Source organism: Chlorocebus sabaeus, chromosome 16 (genome assembly GCF_047675955.1).
Source record: "Chlorocebus sabaeus isolate Y175 chromosome 16, mChlSab1.0.hap1, whole genome shotgun sequence".
Lineage (NCBI taxonomy): Eukaryota > Metazoa > Chordata > Mammalia > Primates > Cercopithecidae > Chlorocebus > Chlorocebus sabaeus.
In genome coordinates, this window is record NC_132919.1 from 53771790 (window position 1) to 53790815 (window position 19026).

At 45.8% G+C, this 19026-nt stretch overlaps 1 protein-coding gene across 15 annotated transcripts in view; it reads left to right on the top strand.

Moving 5' to 3' along the window:
• Window positions 1-19026, top strand: part of SLC39A11 (solute carrier family 39 member 11) — a 563219-nt gene that overhangs the window by 147488 nt on the left and 396705 nt on the right. For all 15 annotated transcript variants that reach the window (XM_073005074.1, XM_037993737.2, XM_037993738.2 and 12 more), the window contains one exon: window positions 16286-16444. In XM_073005074.1, the coding sequence (XP_072861175.1) occupies window positions 16286-16444 (159 nt within the window). The remainder of the gene's footprint in view (window positions 1-16285; window positions 16445-19026) is intronic.

Genomic DNA, 19026 nt, shown 5'->3' on the forward strand with positions numbered 1-19026 from the left:
GAAACACTGAGGACTCTAAGGAGGGGAGAGAAGGAGGGGGATGTGGCTTGAAAAAGTACCTATTGGGTACTGTGGTCACTACCTGGGTGCAGTATATCCGTGTAACAAAGCTGTACCTGTACCCTCTTATCCAAAGTAAAAGCTGAAATTAAAAAAAGAATCTAAATGTAAAGGTTGGCACAGGGTAACTATACATGATATATATATATTTTGAGATGGAGTCTCACTCTGTTGCCCAGGCTGGAGTGCAGTGACGTAATCTTGCCTCATTGCAACCTCTGCCTCCCCGGTTCAAGTGTTTCTTGTGCCCCAGCCTCCTGAGTAGCTGGGATTACGGGCACGTGCCACCACGCCCTGCTAAGTTTTGTATTTTTAGTAGAGACGGGGTTTCACCATGTTGGCCAGGCTGATCTTGAAATCCTGACCTCAAGTGATCCACCCGTGTTGGCCTCCCAAAATACTGGAATTACAGATGTGAGCTACCTTGCCCAGCCTTTTTTTTTTTTTTTTTTTTTTTTAAGTGCCACACTGGCTGGGCCTGAATCTTGGCTCTGCTACTTACTAGCGCTGTGACCTTGTTCAATTATTTAACCTCTCCAGCCTGTTTCCCCATATGAGAAACAGGAATAACAGTAATATCCAGTAATCCTCCTAACTCTTAGTGTTAGGAGGATTAAGGAAGTTTCTCTTTATGTAAATGTTATTTTATTTATGAGTGTTACTATTTCTATTATTATCTCCATTTTACATAGGAATAAATAGTAGCTTCAGAGAGGTTAAAATCTCTTACCCAACTTCCCCTAGCTGGTAAATGGTGGAGCTTGGATTTGAATCCAGGTAGTCTGACTGATAGAAGGTGGTCATCTTTCCACTAGGCTACATTACCTTTCTTTTTTTTCATTTTTTATTTTTGTTTATTTTGAAACTGGGTCTCACTGTGGCTCAGGCTGGAGTGCAGTGGTGAGACTACAGCTCACTGCAGCCTCAACCTCCTGGGCTCAAGCGATGCCCCCACTTCAGCCTCCCAAGTAGCTGGGACTATGGACATGCGCCGCCACACCCGGCTAACTTTTGTCTTTTTAGTGGAGACGGGGTTTCGCCATGTTGCCCAGGCTAGTCTTGAACTCCTGACCTCAAGGGATCTGCCCACTTCGGCCTCCCAAAGTGCTGGGATTACAGGTGTGAGTCACCATGCTAGGCCTGTATTACCTTTCTTAGAGAGAGAAAGAGAGACAGAGACAGAGAGAGACAGACAGAGACAGAGAGACAGAGTCAGAGAGACAGAGACAGAGAGAGACAGAGAGAGACAGATACAGAGACAGAGAGACAGAGACAGACAGAGAGACAGAGACAGAGAGAGACAGAGACAGAGAGAGAGAGAGGACGATAATTACTGGTTGGGGAGGTATTGCCAGGAAAAACATGCAATATTTAGGGACATGCTTATACTAAAAAAAGTATTTATTCTTTATGTGAAGTTATCATGTAACTGTTCATCCTGTTATTTTATTTGCTACATCGGGCAGTCCTAGGAGGGGGCTTTTTTGTAGGACATCCAATTCTCCTTTGGGATTCTGCCCTATTGCTCCTTACCTCCTGCCTTCCATCTCCCAGGAATCATGGCCACCATACCCATGGGAGACTTCTGTATCCCTCTGGTGAGTTAGGACGGAATACACTTTCAGAACCTCTGTTTTCACGAGTGGTGGAATGAAATGTAATATTATTTAGAACAAGGGGGAGCATCTTTGCTTTCCCTTGACCTTGAAGATCTGCCCCCAAGCCTCATGGCTCATTCGAGCCAAGAGAGAGGCATGAAGCTGGCCGGTGGGTGGTTTGTCATCTCCATCTTGAGGGAGATGAGCGAAGTGGGAGGAGCTCCCTCTTATTGATCTTTGAGTTTTCTATCAGTGGAGCCAGACTGCTGAGTCTTCTCTTCTCCTTCAAATATGGGCAGGGGCTGCTTTCTTAGCAGCCAGATCTGGGACAGATTGGATCAGCGTGAGTGAGTGGCGGTGTTGGGGATGGGGAGGCTTGACCAGCTGGTGCGGTGTCCATCAACAGGCCCGAGCTGAGAGAGCGCTGATGGCTTGGTGGCTGAGTGCCACGGGAGGCAGCTTGGGGCAATGTGTTCTCACTCTCTTGATGACCAGCTGGTGAAAAGGTTTAATAAGGATGTCCCACATTACCCTGTTTTTTTTTTTTTTTTTTAATATTGTTTTTTTAAGTCTGTATGGAGTTAACAATTTTGGCAAGCTGAAGGATTCTGGGAGTCTCTCTCATCTGGCTGGTCTGGATCTGCCTTGAAAGGACCAAAGTAATTAGTATACGTGCCATTTCTATTATTCAGAGTAATGCGTTTGTAGAAAAGGAACACTGAACTCAAACAAAAATGCCTAAGCGTTATTAGACTGGAGCACAGCAATCTTAACATTAGGTGTAGCTGAGATCATTGCCAGTGGGAGCTGCAGTCCAGCTGGGCATCTCACTCATGGCAGTTGCTTAGTAAATGTTGGCTGAGCTGAGTTGTACTTGGAAAAAAAAGAAAAACAGGAGCTTAGATTTGGAGCAGGACTGGGCATTGTGGCTTTTTTTTTTTTTCTCTGTTTTCATGGCACTGGAGATAGAATTAGGTGACTGGTCAATAAATTTGAAGCCCAGGTATGTCTTTGATGGTTGTCTTTGCTTTATGGAACTTATTACTGTCTAGGACTTCACCTGGGGGACCTACGGTCACTGAGAATGGATGCCGGGAGGTCCCTTTGGGTATGACTTCCATGCTGGTACTTAGAGTTTGAGGATGGGCCTGGGCCTTGTCAGGTACTTACTGACTGTACTGGATGACCCAAGGCTATCCCCAGAGAGACCATTTTAGGATAGACCCTAGAACCTGGATACCCAACATGCTGTCCATGGAGTAAATGTGGCTCATCAGAATCTGGGGAGCAGGTAGCCTTTTTGAAACTTAAAAACCAGGTCTAATATATATACAGTAATATGCCTAGAGCTTAAAGTCTCAGCCCAATGAGTTTGGACAATGGCATATATACCTGTATAACCACTACCCAAAATGAGATAGAGAACATTTCTTTTCTTCTTCTTTTTTTTTTTTTTTTTTGAGATAGAGTCTCGCTTTGTCGCCCAGGCTGGAGTACAGTGGCGTGATTTTGACTCACTGCAGCCTCTGCCTCCCGGGTTCAAGTGATTTTTGTGCCTCAGCCTCCTGAGTAGCTGGGATTACAGGTCCCCACCAGCATCCCCGGCTAATTTTTGTATTTTTTGTGGAGATGAAGTTTTACCATGTTGGCCAGGCTGGTCTTGAACTCCTGGCCTCAAGTGGTCCACCCGCCTCGGCCTCCCGAAGTGCTAGAATTACAGGCATGAGCTACCATGTCCAGCTGAGATAGAGAACATTTCTGACGTCCCAGAAAGAGCTCCTAGTCCCTAAGTCACGCTCCCTTCCAGCCACCAATTAATGACTTCTAGCCATAGAGTCGTTTTGCGTATCCTTGGGCTTAAATGCAGTCGTATAGTATCTATATATTTTTTGTTGTTTGTCTTCCTTCACTCAGTGTAATGATTTTGAGATTCATCCAATGTTGGCATGATAGCAGTTTGTTCCCTTTTATTGCTAAGGAGTATTTCATTTCATAAATATACTACAATGTGTTTATTCATTCTCCTGCTGATGGACATTTGGGTTATTTCCAGTTTAGGGCTGCTGTGAATAAAGCTTCTGTGAACGGTCTTGTGTGAGTCTTTGTGTGGACGTACGTTTTCCTTTCTCTTGGGGAACAAGGGGAAGAATGACTGGGTCATATGGTAGATTTTTTTTTTTTTCTTATTTAAGCAAAAGTACTTTTTCCTAGTTTGGAGATTGTAAGCCAAGCTCCTGCCCATCATTATCACTGGGTAGGCGTAGCTAAGAAGAGTCAGGTCATTCAAGCCCATCTACGTTGATTAATAACTGTAATTGAAGCTGAAGGTAATTGATTATAATTTTGAGCTGTTGGGTTTAATTCTGTAACATTATGTGAAGCTGGTATATTATGAAGGCTTCTTGATAAAAGCAAATTAGGTACAGATATAGCCCCCATATGGATTTGATTCATACTGAGTCATGATTAATAACTGACATGCCACATTTAAGGCTGACTCAATGCAAAAATTCATACGGCCTCTCGTCATGCGTTTCTGATTGACTGACTTGGTATTGAACAGATATAGGTGGCCTCATTCTGGAGGGTTACATGCAGATTCCTTCCTTCTCCTGAGTTTCTCTGTCTGCCCTCTGGTCTCCTGCCCTGTCACATCTGGATTATGTCCAGAGCCTAACAACTGGATGTTGGTGTCCCATCTCCCCAGTTAAATAAATTCTGCTTGCTGATGCCAGGTTACCCTTCCAAAATGCCTCCGTTACCTTGCCAAAGACGGTGGGTGCTTGATGCTGACCTGCTCCAAGCTGGCTAAGCTGCTGCAGCATCACGTGTGGGGCTTTAAAACACAGTGTCCACGCCCGTGCCCGCCCTGGCGAATCTCTTTCTGTAGGTTGTGGAGGGGAGCTGGCGTCTGTAGCTTGAAAACTCCAGGTTGATTTTGCAGTACCACCAGAGTTGGAAACAAGCCACCCCTTGTGTGAAGGCCAAACCATTCTGCCTGGTTTCATAATTATACCCAAATGTCTGGTTGTAAACTCCTCCCTGCCTTCTTTAGCCTTGCAGACACCACAACATAAGCTTCTGTATACTTGCCTCCAGACTCCGCCCACTCTGCACTTCCCAGCTAGAAAGTTCCCATCCTCATTTCCTTTCCGGATTGTGTCCAGTCTTCCAGAGCCCCTCCCTGTTCTTTGATGTTCTGCTTTTTAAATTTTGAAACAACATTGATATCCCCTTTCTTGGCATGACTGCAGATTCCCTTAATTTATCCTGTCCTGTGTCTTCTGTAGCCTCTCTTACTATGGTGCAGAGCCAGCTAGCTCCTGAAGGCAGGGCCCAGATCCACACTGGCTCTTTCTTCCTCTCCTGCAACCCCTGGGGTCTGGCACAGTATTGGTGGTGTAACAGTCTCTGCTTAGGGACTTGCTGATTGACTTTTAACTGTTAATTTTATATCTGATTTGGAGGCAGAACTTAGAGACACCACTTGGCTTCTGTACTTTCTGAGTAATTATTATTACTATTATTATTCATTTTGAGACAGAGTTTCACTCTTGTTGCCCAAGCCCGAGTGCAATGGCGTGTTCTTGGCTCACTGCAACCTCCACTTCCCAGGTTCAAGCAATTCTTACTGCCTCAGCCTCCCAAGTAGCTGGGATTACAGGCACCCACCACCACACCCGGCTACGTTTTGTATTTTTAGTAGAGATAGGGTTTTACTGTGTTGGCCACGCTGGTCTCGAATTCCTGACCTCAGGTGATCTGCCTGCCTCAGCTTCCCAAAGTGCTGGGATTACAGGCGTGAGCCACCGTGCCTGGCCTCTGTCTAATTATTGCTCTGACTTACATGGATTGCAAGTCTGTGTGTCCTCCTTAGGTATACAGTAGCCTCCTTGAGGTTAGAGTCCATGTTCCTTTGGTTCAACAAACATGAAGGAGGACCTGCTTCGTAGCAGGCACTGAGTTGGGTGCTGTTCTTTTGAACTGTGTCTTCCTATCCTACCTCTGTGTACCTTTTTAGAGGTGTGAAGAGTTGATACATTCAGTGCATTATAAGTGAGCTATGTGCAATAATTTTCTTTCCCCTATTTATTACGAGAAAAATTTTGTTTTGTGACTTGGATTTTTTTTTCAGTATTTAAACTGTTACTACTATAGTAAAGGAAATGCTCAACTGCACCCATCATGCTCGAATATTCTGATGTATCCCTTAAGGAACTCTTCACAAATTCATTTCTATTGCCAGAGCTGAAATGGTTTCAGAATGAGCCCTTACACAGAAATGGAAAGGTTTGCCTAATGTGGGCTGGGTGTTAAACTGATTTTTAAAAAAAAAATTATTCTATGCTGGTACTGCTGATACCAGAGGGAAATTAATAGCGTTATAAAGTACAGATCCCTGGGGCAGTTTGCATGATATTTTGAGAAAAGGGATCGGATTATGAGTCTTTCCAGGTTTTGAGAACTACAGTAGGGAAATAAGGATTTTGTTCTCAGGGACTCCGAAGAAGAGTTTGTAAACACCTGGTGATTTTAAATATTTTCTCCAGTCCCTTTCAGCCTTCTGCTGTTAAGGTTATGATTGTTAAGGTTGTCATGCAGAAACATTTCTGAAAATTGAGATTTTGTACATAGGATTCTTTACTCCCATTGGATTTTCATTGTGAAATCAGGGTGAAAATGTGGGAAGATGCTGGGTGCCCCCATTCCAGCACATAAACTATCACTTTTTCTCCTGTTTTCAGCATGATATCCTCACCCTTAACTGGCCTGGGGGTCCTGCAGTGTCTGGTGGGACAGTTGCCTGGCTTCCTGGGGTCCAGGAGGAATCTGGGTTTTACTTGCTTCTTACCCAAGCCTCCGCCAGGTCTCTTTTAGGCCTGTCTGCACTCTCATTGTCAAAGGCTCCGGGGCTATTCTGGGGCTCTGTGGGGTGAAGCACCTTCCTTCTAGTCTCTTTCTCCAGCCCCAGGTGGCAGCCTTCACGAGCATCCGTCAGGGATTACCTGCTCCTCTCTTCAAGCTTCCAAAATGTGGCTGCCATGTCCTCTTCCTTTCCTTCGGTCTTTGGCCTTTGAATCCTTCATATCCCTGTACCTTTACTCTAGTGAGAATTTGGGAGCTTGTATTCCACTGGCCATGTTTAACTAGAAGCCCTACAATGTACATTGTGTGATATTCCAAAGTGGACTAGGAATTTCACATTAGTGTAGGAAAATTAGATTTAGAGGGGAATTATTCTCTGATTTGCTATACTGAGTAAGTGATGTTGTGAATACTGTTTATTTTTATTTATTTTTGAGACGGAGTCTGACTCTGTTGCCCAGGCTGGAGTACAGTGGTGTGATTTTGTCTCACTGCAATCTCTGCCTCCTGGGTTCAAGTGATTCTTCCACCTCAGCCTTCCGAGCAGCTGGGACTTCAGGCATGCATCACCATACCTGGCTAATTTTTGTATATTTAGTAGAGACGGGGTTTCACCATATTGACCAGGCTGGTGGCAAACTTTTGACCTCAAGTGATCTGCCCGCCTCAGCCTCCCAAAGTGCTGGGATTTCAGACATGAGCCACCGTGCCTGGGCATGTTATAATCATTAACTGTTAATAAGCTCTTTATTTTGGAAGTATTTTAGATTTTCAGAAATATTACAAAAATAGTACAGCGAATTTCTGAATAGTGCCCTTCATCCAGTTTCCCCCAATGTGAAAATCTTACATGAATAATCTTGACACATGTGTCAAAGCTAAGAATTAACATTTGTTTGTTACTATTCCCTAAACTCCAGACTTTATTTGGATTATCACCAGTTTCCCCACCAATGTCCTTCTTCTGTTCTCAGATACCAATCAGGATACATACTGCTTTTACACTGTCCCTATTTTAAAGTATAATTTATAGTAGAGGAAGGCATACTTTTTATTCAGAGACCTAGACCAAAAGTATAACATCTGTACGTTTTGTTTTGAAATCCCCAACTTTAGCTATGCTGCTGGGAAGGGATTATAGGGTGACTTACAAAATTGCTTGTTTCTCTACCTACTTCTAAGGCAATCATGGGATATTAATGGGTTTAAATTTGCGAGGTTTGATTTATCTTCGTGAAGCAAGTATTTAACAGAATTATTAGCCCTGTTCATTAGTGGGCAAAAATTTTCTAGTGCTGAGTTTTCTTGGAGTAGTTTCTATCACAATATTGGGGAATGTTACGGGATCGATTGCATTCAGTTATTGCTGACGCTGATTCATCTCGGACTTTGGCTTTGGGATTCCTTCCCTGATAATGGGGGAGGCGGTAACTTGAAGCTGGTCTTTACTCTGAATCATCAAGTAGGGGTAGAGGGTGGCGCAGTCAACTTGGGTTGGACCAGCTTGCTCTGGGGCTTTGGGAAGCCACTGGCTCTCTTTGATGTCAGCCTTTTCTTCTGTTAAGTGAGGTTTTTAAATTACGTGGTCTCCTAAAGTCCCATTTGACTCTTAAGTGAGTCTGTGATTCTATCAGTAGACTCTTGAGTAGATTATCTGTGAAACTTTGAAAATTCTACGTTGACACCTTTCCACACCCATGAAAATCTCAATTATTTTAAACAATTACTCACCCCATGTTTGTGAAAGGACTGAAGGCATTTGAGTATGAGTCTATATAATACTTAATTTGGAAGCTAAAAATTACTGTAAAAATCAGGCATTAGACCAAAAAATGGGTGTTGAATCACTTCCTCATCATGCGTTCTGATTTCTCCACCCCCATTGCTCCCCTTCGTTAGCAAGGATGACAGAGAATACATTTAGGCAACAAATGTTGAACAGTCACCCTGTCCAGGACTACTCTGATGGGGATGCCAGGTACAGAGAGGCTTAAGGCACGGCCTTCTCCTGGGCATGTGCGACATCCTGGGAGTTATGGACACAAGTGATGGATCTGGTGTGATGGAAAAGAGCCACCTTAGAAGTGGGGTGTAGGACAAGATAGGAGGAGGAAGAGAGGATGCCTGCAGAAGGCACACGGGGAGAGGGATGAATCCAAAACAGCACTGACCCGTTGCATGTTTCCTGCTGGGAACCGGATTGGGGTGGTATTTGCATTGACTCTCAGGATTCTTAGGACAACCCTGTGAAATGTACCATTTTCAGGTGACAACACTGAGCTGCAGAAGAGAGCTTAGGTTATTTGATGGGGGCTACCTAACCAGTAAGTAGCTGAGCCAACATTCAAACTCGGACTTGATTCTAAGTCTTGCATTTTCCCGTAATAAATATGGACTTGGGCAAAGAGTTGAGCGTGTTTGGAAGAAAGGACACGGGAGATGGGTCTTGGCATTTTGGTGTTGTCACAGATGGCACTGCTCAGGCCAAGGTGAGGGAGCAGAAGAGTTCAGCGACAACCGGGGGCAGTAGTACAAATGGGGTCCCTAACAGTTGGGTAGGCCAGTCTCAACCTCAACTCCTGTCCTTCCTTCCCTTCTCTCCCTCCCCCTCCCCCTCCCTCCCTCCTTCCTTTCTTTCTTTCTCTCTCTCTCTCTTTCTTTCTCTTTCTCTCTTTCTTTCTCTCTCTCTTTCTTTTCTTTCTTCTTTCCTTTTCCCCTTTCCTTTCCTTTCCTTTTCCCCTTTCCTTTCCTTTCCTTTCTTTCCTTCCTCCTTTCATTCCTTTCCTTCCTTCCTCTCTTTCTCACTTCCTCTCTTTCTCTTTCTTCTTTTTCTTTTTCTTTTTTTTCAGAGTCTTGCTCTGTCGCCTAGGCTAGAGTGCAGTGGCTCAATCCTAGCTCACTGCAACCTCTGCTTCCCAGGTTCAAGTGATTCTCCTGCCTCAGTCTCCCAAATAGCTGGGATTACAGGCACCCACCACCATGCCTGGCTATTTTTTTTTTTTTTTTTTTGTATTTTTAGTAGAGACAGGGTTTCACCGTGTTGGTCAGGCTGGTCTTGAACTCCTGACCTCAGGTGATCCGCCCGCCTAGGCTTCTTCCCAAAGTGCTAGAATTACAGGCATGAGCCACCACGCCCGGCCTATACTCAGCTTCTTAAATGTCACCTTGCCTGGGAATCACTTTGTTCAACATGAAGACTTCTGAGCCCTGTGGTAGACCTACCAAACCAGCCAAAGACTGAAGTTATACTTTCAATCCCTTCTCTTGTGTGTTTTTTTTTATTTCCTCCTTAGCCCTTTTGCAGGAGTGTGTGTGTGTGTGTGTGTGTGTGCGCGCGTGTGTGTGTGTTTTGAGATAGTCTCTTGTTCTGTCATCCAGGCTGGAGTGCCATGGTGTGATCTCAGCTCACTGCAACTTCCACCTCCTGGGTTGAAGTGATTCTCATGTCTCAGCCTCCCGAGTAGCTGGGATTACAGGCGTGTGCCACCATTCCCGGCTAATTTTTGTGTTTTTTAGTAGAGACAGGGTTTCGCCACGTTGACCAGACTGGTATTGAACTAACCTCAGGTGATCCGTCTGCCTCGGCCTCCCAAAGTACTTACAGGCTTACAGGCGTGAGCCACTGCACCCTGCCAGGAGTTTTCTTTTACTGTTGAAATACTCATCCTTGAGCTTCTTTCATTATTTAGCAGAAGAAATTGGGCTGCTTTGGTCTTAGCCACATTTAATTTGGAGGATGGGCCCCACCCAAACCTTGCCCCTGGGTTCATTCAATTGGGTGGGCTTTTCATTTTCATTTCAGGAATAAAGAGGCAAAAAAGACCTTGCGGGTACAGCGAGGCCCCTGCCATGTGTATTGAAGCTGATTATGGATTCCTTTTGTAGACAAAGGTGAATGGAAGGTGCCAGCCATCAGCTTCTTATGATTATACCTTGTGTCTTCTGGGATGGCCCTGTTAGGCCACTTGTTTGCCTTTACAGGCGGGGTCACAGCTGTAGCAGGACTTTTGCTCTCAACCATCCGGGGCTATGAAGGGACTGGCTGGCAAGAGTATGCCCCGAAGTCTTGGGCCCGGTGCTCAGCACCTTCTCCTCTGTGGTCTGCCCCTCCCAGACCCTGCTTCTTAGGGGTAATTGAGAGGTATTCAGATACCCTGCTTTCTATTTCTGCACCAGCTAGTTCATATGTCACTACACCCAGGTGTAAAAATGCCTAACATATAAAGAAGCATTGCTGATGTTGAGAGTTTCACCTCACCACCTGTGTTGGGGGATTATTTAAAAAGTGATGCTTATCATAGGATCCAGCAATTCCACTTTACCGAAATGAATGGAAAACTTCCAGTCCACACCAATACCTGCACACGGGTGCTTATAGCTGCTTTATTCATAATTGACACACAACTCAGAAGCAACCAAAAAGTCCTTCAATAGGGGAGCAGATAAACTGTGGTACATCCAGACAATAGAGTATTATCCAGTGCTAAAAGGAAATGCTTTATCAAGTCATGAGAAGACACGGAGGAATCTTAAATGCATGTTACCAAGTGAAAGAAGCCAATCTGAAAAGGTTCCACCCTGTGCAATTTCAACTATATGACATTCTGGAAAAGGCAAAACTACAGAGACAGTGAAAAGGGGATTTCCAGGGACTAGCGGGGAAGGAGGGATGAATAGTTGGAGCACAGGGGCTTTTTAGGGCAGTGAAATATATGATACTGTAAAGATGGACACATGATATTGTATATGTGTCAAAATCCATGGAATGTATAGCACCAAGAGTGGACCCTAATGGAAACTACGGACCAGCTGGGCGTGGTGGCTCACGCCTGTAATCCTAGCACTTTGTGAGGCCGAGGCACGTGGGTCACCTGAGGTCAGGAGTTCGAGACCAACCTGACCAATATGGTGAAATCCCATCTCTACTAAAAGGACAAAAATGAGCTGGGTGTCATGTGGGCACCTGTAATCCCAGGTACTCGGGAGGCTGAGGCATGAGAATTACTTGAACCCGGGAGGCAGAGGGTGCAGTGAGCCGAGATTACGCCACTGCACTCCAGCCTGGGTGACCCTGTCTCAAAACAAACAAACAAAAACAAAAAACAAAAAACAAAACAAAACAAAGATGGCCCTTGGGTATTAGTGCCGCATCAGTGTGGGTTCATCTGTTGTATCAAATGTACCACTGCGATGTGATGTTGATAGTGGGCATAGTTTTGTGTAGTGGGGACGGGCAGCCATATGTCAGAATTCTTGGTACTTTCCACTCAATTTTGCTATCAGTCTAAAAGTGCTCTAAAAAATAAAGTTGAAGAAAAGTCACATATGCCTGTATTAATTTTCTATTGCTGATGTAACAAACTACCATGAATGCAGTGGCTTAAAACAGTGCAAATTTATTATCTTACAGTACTGGAGGTCTGAAGTCCCCGGTGATTTTAAGTGCGACAAAGTCAAGGTGGCAGCAAATCCTCCTGGAGGATTTGGAGGAGAAGCTGCTTCCCTGCCTTCTTGGCATCTTGGGGCCACCTCCTTTCCCTAGCAGATGGCCTTTTCTTCATCCTCAAGCCAGCAGCATGGCATCTTCCAATCTCTTTCTGACTACAGCCTCTGCTTTTGTTATCACATTTTCTCTCTGATTCTGACCCTTCTTTTTTTATTTTTTTTTTTCGCGATGGAGTGTCGCTCTATCACCCAGGCTGGAGTGCAATGGTGCGATCTTGGCTCACTGCAACCTCTGCCTCCTGGGTTCAAGTGATTCTCCTGTCTCAGCCTCCTGAGTAGCTGGGATTACAGGTGCCTGCCACAATGCCCGGCTAATTTTTGTATTTTTAATAGAGACAGGATTTCACCATGTTGGTCAGGCTGGTCTCAAACTCCTGACCTCGTGACTCTGACCCTTCTCACTCCTTCGTAAGGATCCTGTGGTTACATTGGCCTGACTCAAATAAGCCAGGATCATCTCCTCATCTCCAGGTCCTTAATTTAATCCCTTGTACAGAGTCCTTTTTACTTGTGAGGTGAAATATTCACAGGTTTAGGCATTAGGACACAGTCATCTTTTCTACCACACTCGCCCTTTAAATAACTTTTCAGCTGGGCGCGGTGGCTCACACCCGTAATCCTAGCACTTTGGGAGGCTGAGGTGGGCAATCACTTGAGGCCAGGAGTTCAAGGCCAGCCTGGCCAACATGGTGAAACCCTATCTCTACTAAAAATACAAAAATTAGCTGGGCGTGATGGTACACACCTGTAATCCCAGCTCCTTGGGAAGCCGAGGCACGAGAATCTCTTGTACCTGGGAGGCGGAGATGGAGGTTGCAGGTCACGCCACTGTACTCCAGCCTGGGTGACAGAGTGAGACTCTGTCTCAAAACAAAAACAAAAACAAAAAACAAACAACAAAGAATTTTGCTTTGGGTGCTTTTTTCATTTTAGACAGGCAACCCTATTCAATTTCCCAATTGTTCTTTGGTGGTTTTCCAGTTTGTGCATGAGGCAGGGAGGCTGGCAAGGAAAAAAAATGAAGGAAATCCAGCTGGATCCTGAATTTGACTGGAAAGAGAAAGGACAGTGATTCTCAAGGAAGGGGCGCACCTGAATCAGCTGGGATGCTTTTACATTGCAAGCATCCCAAATTCCAACACACCCTCTCTTGAGAGACACTTCTCTTCTGCTCCTGCTCCTTGAATAGCTTGTGCATTGTGTGTTTCTCATGTGTAAGGGCAGAAAAAAGGTTGGTACTCAGTGATGCAGAGGGAGGGAACGGAATGTGGACAGAAGAGGTTGGACCCGGGGCTGAAAAGGAGATGAGAGCAGAGGTTGGGGAGTTCTCTCAAGTGATACTGACAGCAATATTATGTTTCCTCATCACAGGATGGAGTGTGGGGAAGATTTAGAGGGTGAGAAGAGTGGGCTTACCTGGGCCATATGGTTTTAGAGTTGTTGAAGGTGGGACTGTATGGGAGAACCAGAGAAGTTGCTGCACAGGTCAGGTTTAAAAAGAAGAATTGGGCCAGGAGCAGTGGCTCACGCCTGTAATTCCAGCACTTTGGGAGGCCAAGGTAGGCAGATCACTTGAGGTCAGAAGTTTGAGACCAGCCTGGCCAACATGGCAAAACCCTGTCTCTACTAAAAATACAAAAATTAGCCAGGTGTGCTGGCGCACGCCTATAATCCCAGCTACTTGGGAGGTTGAGGCAGGAGAATCGTTTGAACCTGGGAGGCGGAGGTTGCCGTGAGCTGAGGTTGTGCCACTGCGCTTCAATCTGGGCGACAGAGACTCCTTTTCAAAAAATAATAAGAAGAGGAAGTGGCACCTTTCCAACTCTGTGCCTCGTTGCAGGTCCTCTTTGGTGGGGAGTTGACCATGCAGGGCAGCTACTGAGGGTTGTTGGATTCTAAAGCTAGTAAGACAAAGTCTGGAAAAGGGGTGGATTAGACTGTAGCGGGGAGGAGGAGCCCTCACGTTTCCTTTGATGGTCTTTATTGACAGCCCGGCTCATGGGGTTGAACTGATCAGCCTCAGCTCCCATCCTGTTTAGTGGAGGCATTTTCATTCTTAGAGTTTTGGAGGCTGTTGCAGGTTTCCATGGGTGGCACTTAGACTTTTACTGGGAGAATTTGGCCCAGAGCAAGTGACTGTGTGTGATTGACAGCTGGAAGAAGGGAAGTTATGGATTTATGCATACATTTGTTCTTTATTGTTGCTATTATAATACCTGGTTCTGTCACTCTGAATGCTAATTTGAAGATGGGTGATGCATTTGATTTTTTAAGGCAAGGCATAATTAAGTAATTTTTAGAAACCCATTCAATATTTTCTGTGTCGGCAATGACTGCCGTATAGTTAGGATGGGTAGTGGGTGTACTCTAGCCAAAAGATGTCATAGCATCTATAAGAGTAAACAGCTATGGATGAGTATTTAATTTGGTCAGTGCTGGAGAGCTTCTTATTTTTAAGAGACAAGAGTCTCGCGATGTTGCCGAGGCTGGGCCTTGAACTTCTGGGCTCAAGGCTCCCTAGTAGCTAGGACTACATTCATGCATCACCGTACCAGCTTGTCCACTGGAGAACCTTTTATCAAATTGGCTTTGCTGAGATTTCAGACCAGCCTAATTTTTTTTTCTTCTCCTTCATGTTTATCCTCTCATTGAGTTGGTTATGGTCCTGCTTGGTCATTTCCTCGGATCTGCTACTTACTGCCTATAATAGGGGTCCCTAACCTCTGGGCCATGGACCAGTGCTGATCCATGGCCTGTTAGGAACCAGGCCAAACTGCAGGTGAGCAGCAGACGAGTGAGTGAGGATTACTACGTGAGCTCCGCCTTCTGTCAGACCAGTGGCGACATTAGATTCTCATAGCGTGAACCCTGTTATGAACTGTACGTGCCACAGATCTAGGTTATGAGCTCCTTATGAGACTCTAATGCCCAGTGATCTGAGGTGGAACCATTTCATCCCCAAACCACTGCCTGGTCCGTGGAAAAATGATCTTCCACGAAACCGGCCCCTGGTGCCCAAAGGATTGGGGACCACTGACCTGTAGGACCTTGAGCAAATTACCTGACTATTTCAAGATCCAATGTCTTTATCTACAAATTGCAATAGAAAACATCATCTGCCTCCGGGGTGGTTGTGATGACAAGGTAAGATATCAAATGTAAATCTTGGCCCTTGGAAATACCAAGTGATCAATAAATATTAGTTACCTTCCTCCTTTTTAGAGATAAGATAATTGATGAGACCAATATGACGCTGACTTGCTGGTTATCTTCAGATATTTCAGAGGCTGTCACAGATCACACAGGAAGGACACAGTTTTTAGTGTTCTAGGGAGCAAAACCACAGCTGAAAGGTAAAAGTGGAAAGAAGACAGATTTCAGCTCAATAAAAGAAAGAACTTTGTAATAATTAGACCTGTGTTACAATGCAGTGGAACTCATGAAGTAGTGAGCAATTTGTCTTGGAAGAATTTAATTAAAATAGGATTTTTGGGGCTGGGCGTGGTGGCTCACACCTTTAATCTCAGCACTTTGGGAGGCCGAGGTGGGTGGGTCACCTGAGATCAAGAGTTTGAGACCAGCCTGGCCAACATGGCAAAACCCCATCTCTAAAAAAATACTGAAAAATTAGCTGGGCGTGGTGGCACACACCTATAATCCCAGCTACTCGGGAGGCTGAGGCAGGAAAATCACTTGAACCCGGGAGGCGGAGGTTGTAGTGAGCCAAGATCATGCCATTGCACTCCAGCCTGGGAGACAGAGTAAGGCTTCACCACAGGAAAAAAAAAAAAAAAAAAAAAAGGAATAGGAATTCTCAACAGCATTATCACTGACATTCGGGGCCAGATAATTCTTTGTTGTCAGGGGTATGCTGTGCATTGTAGAATGTTTACCTGCCCCTATCCTCCTCCCAGTGTGACAGCTAGAAATGTCTCTAGTCATCGCCAGATGTCCTGTGGAGGGCAAAACCATTGCTGGTTGAGAACCACTGAATTATAGGCCAGATGATGGCGAACTGGACTACATCCTCCCAAAGTCAACTCTATCCTACCCCGAATTGAGTTCTTGCCATAGTAAGCTCGGGGAATTCTGGGGATGACTTTTTGGTTTATGATAGTACCTTCCAACCTGGGATGAAAGACCTAACCCATGTGAAATTGTAGGGGTCAGTCTGGGCCACAGAGAGCAACTGAGGTCCTGCCTGGACGGCCTTCTGCAGTTGCGTTAATGTTCATCTCTCGTTGTGGTTTCCGTAGGTCATGTTGGCAGCTTCTTATTGGTCTCTCCTGGCCCCAGCAGTTGAGATGGCCACATCCTCTGGGGGCTTCGGTGCCTTTGCCTTCTTCCCTGTGGCTGTTGGCTTCACCCTTGGAGCAGCTTTTGTCTACTTGGCGGACCTCCTGATGCCTTACCTGGTGAGTACCACGCTACTTTTAGCTGTCGTATCAGGATACAGCCAGCTCTGTGCAATGGATTTATTTCTGATCAAACCTGACATACCGTTAATGTCTCCGTTAAGTAGCCACTGGTATTTAAACAGAGAGCAAGGCATTAGAGGAACTGACTGGTGATTTCTTTCTTAAAATAACGTCTTGGTAATGACCCCCTTATTTACATTTTAGTAAGTTCAGATTTTGAATGTCACATTTCATTAAAACTATAGAGTACAGCTGATGTGCTGAGTGGCACTGTAGATATGAGAGGACCTAGAACCATCACTGTGGTGCTGGCTCTTATTGAGAGTATGACATCATCAGGGAGATGATACCCCGCCCCCACCTCTCAACCTGTAGCATTAGGCCTTCGACAATGGATCACATCATGAGGGCTGACAGGAGGGTGAGGCGGGGCTCTGTGCAGCAGGGGTCTGGGCTGGAGCTCACACCTGCCGTTTGCTGATTGTATATCCTGAGCTCTAGTTTTCTGTCCTTTAATTTGAGAATAACTCCCCCAAGGGACTGCACAGTAAAATTTAAAACATGTAAAAATGCACTGGAATTGGGGATAAGCCAGAGATTTCAGGCTTTTTTACTGACATAGGGCTGGAGAGTTGGGTTTGGGAACGAGCATGTATTTGCTTATGGAGAAGCACCGTGCGAACCACAGCCTGGCGTGTGGCTGTGATTGCCGAGCTGAGATAGCTGGGGCCATCTCAGGCAGTGGGAACCGCAAGCCATTGGCTAAAGCCCTGTCATCTGCGTGCACCACTGTCAGTAAAGGAAAAGGGTCCAAGATCATAACAGCATGAGACAGCCTTACCAGACACTGGGCCCGACAAGTTCTAGAGATGGCAGAAGCACCCCCAAACTGGTGCCTGAATTCTCTGCTTCCCTAGAAAGGGAAATGGTGCAGGGAGAACTCTATGGAGAGAAATGGGTCAAAGTCCATTTCTCCTGCTGGATCACGGTGAGACAGGATTAAGTCAGACTCACTGGAGTCAGCGGTCATGTACCCCAGGAGGTAGGAAGGTTGAAGTTCTCTTTCCTGCCTTCCCGTTTTCTTTTTTCCTTAAGTTCCCAAGTGGAGAAAGAGAAGGAACGATGGGTGATTCTGTAACTATAACGATTCCTAGGAACTGTGCCTCTGGATCCTAGGCTAATGACAAATGGATTCCTTGTGTTATGGAAGAACTGTCCTTTGGATCAGACAGCTGAATGTGATGTTGGACGGCTGTGATACTGTCTTAAAGCAGAGGTCCCCAACCCCCAGACTGAGGACCAGTACTGGTCTATGGCTGGTTAGGAACTGGGCTGCCTAGCAGGCGAGCAGCCAGCTGCCAAGTGAGCTTCATCTTCTGAGCTCCGCCTCCTGTCAGATCAGTGGTGGCGTTCGATTCTCAACAGAGCGCAAACCCTGCTGCGAGCTGCGCGTGTGAGGGATCCAGGCTGTGTGCTCCTTTAGAGAATCTAACGAATGGCTGATGATCTGAGGTGGAACAGTTTCATCCCAAACCCCCCACCCCGACCCCAGTCCGTGGAAAAACTGTCTTCCACAAAACCAGTCCTTGGTGCCAAAAAGGTTGGGGACCACTGTCTTAAAGACCATGTGTGATTTTTTTGTTGTTAAAAGATTGAGTGGCATGGCTGGATGCGGTGGCTCACACCTGTAATCCCAGCACTTTGGGAGTCTGAGGTGGGCAGATCACCTGAGGTCAGGAGTTTGAGACCAGCCTGGGCAACATGGTGAAATCCCATCTCTACTAAAAATACAAAAATTAGCCGGGTGTGGTGGCAGGTGCCTGTAATCCCAGCTACTCGGGAGGCTGAGGCACGAGAATCACTTGAACCCAGGAGGTGGAGGTTGCGGTGAGCCAAGATCACACCATTGCACTCCAGCCTGGATGACAGAGTGAGACTCCGTCTCAAAAAACAAAAAAATACTGCTGAATAGTACACATTAGCCAATGACTGTTTACACTGCCCAGAGAAAACCCCTACATTCAGACAGCTGACCAAATACTTCTGATACCACCCCACCGCCCCCACTCCCCAGTAATATAGCAAGACCCACCAGGATTGCAGAGTCCTTTCCAAGAGACTGTCTTGGAAGCCCAGTTGGGTGCATGAGAGGAGAGCAGAATGGGATCCAGCAGGGGCCGTGCAGAGCTGCTGAGCCAGATCTTTGCCTGCTGCTCAGGGGTTAAAGCCACTGGTCACTTGCCAGGGCAAGCAGAATACACTCCAACAACAAGTTCACACAAAACCACGGTGGCCTTGAGATCAGAATATGGCAGCCGGCATTGAGGGCCGCTGGAAGCCACTACCACACAGACATAGTCGGCAGCAAGGAAGCCAACTGTCCAGGGGACAGAGACAGACACGGCCACTCAATCTTTTTTTTTTTTTTTTTTTTTTTTTATGAGACAGAGTCTTGCTCTGTCACCCGGCCAGAGTGCAGTGGCACCATCTCGGCTCACTGTAACCTCCACCTCCCAGGTTGTAATCCTGAGTAGCTGGGATTACACTGGCTAATTTTTGTCTTTTTACAAATAATTTTT